The 4,473-nt window shown below is 51.8% G+C and overlaps 1 protein-coding gene and 1 long non-coding RNA gene across 2 annotated transcripts; both read right to left on the bottom strand.

Annotated features, from left to right (window-relative positions):
- Positions 1–572: 572 nt before the first annotated feature.
- Positions 573–1,231, bottom strand: LOC129464067 (putative uncharacterized protein encoded by LINC00346). The gene is given in 2 exon segments (XM_055244947.2): positions 573–736; positions 739–1,231. Coding segments are annotated over 2 exon segments (552 nt in total). The 5' UTR covers positions 1,162–1,231; the 3' UTR covers positions 573–607.
- A 1,732-nt stretch (positions 1,232–2,963) lies between these two features.
- Positions 2,964–4,473, bottom strand: LOC134732532 (uncharacterized). The gene is made up of 3 exons (XR_010115843.1): positions 4,341–4,473; positions 3,380–3,425; positions 2,964–3,283 (listed from the first exon to the last, which is right to left on the bottom strand). It is a non-coding gene; the product is annotated as an uncharacterized lncRNA (long non-coding RNA).

Genomic DNA, 4,473 nt, shown 5'->3' with positions numbered 1-4,473 from the left:
AAACAAACAAACAAACTCTCAGTCCCAAGCAAATTGGGACAGTTGGTGACCCTGGTGGAGCACATGCTGTAAGATTATTTCCTAAACTATGAGTGGGTAAGAATTGTTCTAAGTCTCTCCCTGTTCAGAGTCCTCATTCTTTTTCCTTTTCATGTCAAAGCTAGTTTGATTCTTAGCAGGATTCTAGGTTAAACAACAGTTTCTTCTCAGACCTCTGGAATAGGTCCCATTGGCAGGCCACCCACATTCTCCTGAAAGAGTTCCTGACTGTCCATCCGCATCAGTCCACAGGCGGAGCCGCACAGCCAGGACGGAGCCGCACAGCCAGGACGGAGCCGCACACCTGCTCCCTTCCACCTTTGGTCAATTCCATGCCCACCTGGTTCTTGGAAATGAATCAGGACATGTAACAAAATCCATTTTTTCTCCTTAGGATGAAATGATGTTGAAGGAAAGAATGTTATTTGAGGACTTGCTGTCTGTCCTTTTGCTTAAAGTTGCCGTTTCCAAGAACCTAATGACGACCTTAAGTGAGGAATTAGTGTGCTCATAAAAAATTTCTAGAAGTTTTATGCTTACAGGAAAATGGTGAGGATAATGCAGAGTTCTACTCTGCATTTCTACGGGAAAATGGTGAGGATAATGCAGAAATTTCTACTATTATTGACGTCTTACATGAGATGGGCACATCCTGTCCCTGTGTTTGAGGACTGGACAAGCCCACTCTAGCGGTGCACACAGCTGGGGCGTGCCCCTCGGCAGTGGGGTGACCTGGCCCTCTCGCCCAGTGACGTCCTCATGCTTTGTGTCACGTGAACCACAAAATCTGAGTGAAAACAAAAGTCCACGAACGTCCAGGGCAGCCACCAGACGTGCGGAAGGAAGTCTCAGGAAACAAAAGCTTCCCTGGATGGGGACAAAACACACTTCCTTCTGCTTGTCGCCATCCCTGGCTCCTTCCACTCGGTCCGCCTCCATGACGTGTTCCTCTGCTTCTCTTCCTCCGAATAAAAAGGAAACACGCCTCGGAAGGACAGCAGTGCCGGGCTGGAGCCACCTCTCCCCATCAGCACTAATGGCGCGGTACCTCTCGGGCCGCCCTTCTCTCTCCCCACCTGTGTTTTCCTTTCCTCCCGAACCTCCTCTTGGCTGAGGCCTCATGGGGAAAAGAGAGGCACTTGCCCCATGGGCCCCAGGGAAATGCCAGCGCCCCAGGCCGGAGAGTAGCCGAGACCCCAGACTGAGTCATCGCTCCGCGGGCCCCAAAAGCTGGTTCCTGCACAGCAGCCGCCCTGGGCCCCGGCAGACACGACAGAACGGGTTTCCTTACACAACCTGTGCTTGGCAGATGTCGCCTGAAAGACAAGAACACCGAAATTCCAACAGGAGGACCAGAGGGTGGCTCTGTCCTGGCAGGCTGCAGGCTCTAAGGGACACCATGTTTCCGGAAGGTCAGCGTCAAATGCTGGTGAGAACTCACTCACTCCTCGCCTCCAAGACAGGCACGTGTGTAGGCTCCACCAGGGTGGAGAAGCCACACGAGCTGCTTTAACAGAAGAAATTTATGCAAAGAACAGCTCTCGGGCCGTGGGGCTGTTAACCAGGAGGGTGCGCAGTGCACGCACCGTGCAGGTTCCATCACCCTGGTGGGCGTTTCATGTTGTTGCTGTGAGAATTTGCCGTTGCTTGAGTGAGTCACGCTGACGTGGCTCCTCCTCCAGGATTGCTAGTCTTTCTGCTCCTAGACTGACTCGGCGCCAGTCATTAGGCGCTGTCCATCAAGGGGAACTTGCCCTGGGCATGGAAAATGCTGACCAGCTCCCTGTTTTGGAAAATGACCTCATCCCCAGGCTGCCCACAGGAGGCGAAGCATGCCAATGCCGTTCCTTGTTGGTGTGTATATTACTGTTTTTGTCCTTTTTATGCAGCCTGTGGAGTGTACTTCTATAGCTGTCATTTCACTCCTGTGTTTTCCCCGCCTTGGGCGAGAATCCCATGCTGCTGGTAATGAAAGCTGCCTGTTCCCTCGGTTGCTTTCACAGTCCCTCCTTTCTCTTCCAGAGAGAGGTTTTTTTGTTTTGTTTTCTTTTATTTGAGACAGGATCTTACTTTATCACCCAGGCTGAAGTGCAGTGGCATGATCTCGGCTCCCTGCAACCCTGCCTCGCAGGCTTACACCATCCTCCCACCTGTGAAGGGAGAATAAATCTTGGGCCCCCAAACTCAAGCCAAGTGAAAAGTCAAGCTGGGAACTGGGTCGTGCAAACCTGCCTCCCCTTTCTGCCCCTAAATAAGATGCTGCAAGATGAAAAGCTACACACCTCCCCTATATTTTGCCCACAAGGAAATTCCTAGTGAGCTCTGAGATCTTTAAGGTGTTTCTGTTAAGATTTCACCATGGCAATGCAAATTGATAGCTCATCTTTACAGGTGCAGTCAACCCCTGCCCACCAGACACAAATGCATACCTGATTGTTCCCCTGCCCCATTTGTCTAAGTCATCTTGTATAAAAATAATGCAGATTCGATGAGCCAAAGGCATGACTATTTTTCTCTACCCGCCTCTTACATGAAAATTGTGTACTTGTCATTATCTCACCCTTTCCCCTTTAAATTTGGAGCCCTCAAAATCATCTTCAGAGAAAGGTACAGCTGTCTCCCAGGTGGTCGTCCTTAACTTTGGCAAATAAACCTCCTAAAATGATTGAGACTTGCCTTGTCATTTTTCTCAATTGACACACCTCAGTCTCCCAAGTAGCTGGGACTACAGGCATGCGCCACCAAGCCCAGCTAATTTTCGTATTTTTTTGTAGACACAGGGTCTCACGTTGTTGCCCAGGCTGGTCTTGAACCCCTGAGCTCAAACAATCTGCCCACCCCAGCCTCCCAAAGTGCTGGGATTACAGGTGTGAGCCACTACGCCCAGCCAAGAGAATTTTAAAACCACTAAGGAAATAGTGCCATTGTTATGAATCAGAGATTTAATGTGCTGTTTCATGTAGTGGTTCCTGTCGTTTTGTTTGCAAAATTGGCTTCAATTATCTTGAATTATATGAACTGTCAGAAAAGCCGTACAGCAGATGATGGTAATGAAAAGACATCCTTTAGCAGACAGGGAATAGGACTGATTCACTGATGCATCTGAGTTGCAATTTTTGTAGCTGTTTCTAAAAACCTTGTAATTAAATTCACTGGTGAGAGCACAGTAGCCTTCATAAATGCGAAAACAGAAAAATCGAAGTTGTTCTCAAACCATCCTGGAATCTTAAAGTTCAGGGGGCACCTGGCAGAGGGGAGCCACAGAAAGACAGCAGGGAAGGGAGGGTTAAGGTGAGGCCGGGATAAGCCAAGCAGGGCTGTTCTAGTTTATCTTTCTTACTTTGTTCTTGAGAAAACTTGCTGAATGTAGTTGGCTTCAGATCTTCCTGTTAAAAAAAAAAAGGCAATAAAATGAAAAACCTGATGTGTCCTCTGCCCTTCCCCAGCCCTCCGACCTCTCCCTGCGGGGCGTGAACACTCCTCAGGGTGCCTGGTGGAGAGGCCCCTGCCCTCGCCTGCACGGAGCTGGGGTGGCCTTAGGCCAACAACCATCAAAGAACTCAGGCCCTTAGTTCAGCGACCGGGGGGAACTGGGTCCAGTCGCCAGCCATGTGCATGAGCTTGGATGCAGAGGCTACAGGGAAGCTTTCAGATGAGACTGCAGCCCTGGCTGACACTGCACTGTGATCTCCTGAGAACGTGAGCCCGAGGAAGGGGCTCCTCCCCAGGTGGGATGTCCTGCCTCACAGCTCAACGATCTGCTGCTGCTGTCAGTGCTGTGTTTTGAGGGGGATGCCGGGTGCTGCACTGACCAGCTCTAACCTTGGGGACACTGCAGCCCTGGCCATGGCCTGGGGACCCCTTCTAGGTGACCTTCCAGCACAGGTACTGGGCGGGTACCCACCCCCCAGCCTCTGCCAGACTTTGCCCAAGAGGCACATCCCTCTTTGCTGCACTGTGGACCTGCCTGCCTGGGTACTGGGGCACTTGGTCATCTGGGGGCTGTGACCATTACTGGGATGAGGCCTGAACTCCAGGCGGAGACCCCTTTCCCAAGCCTGCACTTCCCGCAGCTCCTCCCTGAGCCCTGGGACCTCCCAGAGTCCTCTTAATCTGTGTGGCTCTGCTTGCACAGGTTAGAAACTTCTAGTTCAGCTTCCCTGGCTGAGCCCTGACGGTTTTTCTGCTGAATGCCCAGAGAATTGGGGGACCCATGGCGCCCCCCCTCTGCCTACCCCTTCCCTGCCTGGCCACGAGGTTCGGCGATGCAGCAGCTGTAGGGCTTTTCACCTGGCCCTCACCTGTGGGGCCTCTGCCTCGTCCTCAGCTCTCCCTGCGGATTGACCAGAAAGTGGTCACTCAGAGTCCCCTCGGGGATGGTTTCAGAGCTTCACCGGCCTCCCTTCCCCACCCTGCAAACCTTCAGAGCCCGAG

The sequence above is a fragment of the Symphalangus syndactylus genome, chromosome 15 (assembly GCF_028878055.3).
Source record: "Symphalangus syndactylus isolate Jambi chromosome 15, NHGRI_mSymSyn1-v2.1_pri, whole genome shotgun sequence".
NCBI classification, from domain to species: Eukaryota; Metazoa; Chordata; class Mammalia; order Primates; family Hylobatidae; genus Symphalangus; species Symphalangus syndactylus.
The sequence above is the reverse complement of the archived record's forward strand: the minus strand, read 5'-3'. Positions and strand labels throughout refer to the sequence as shown.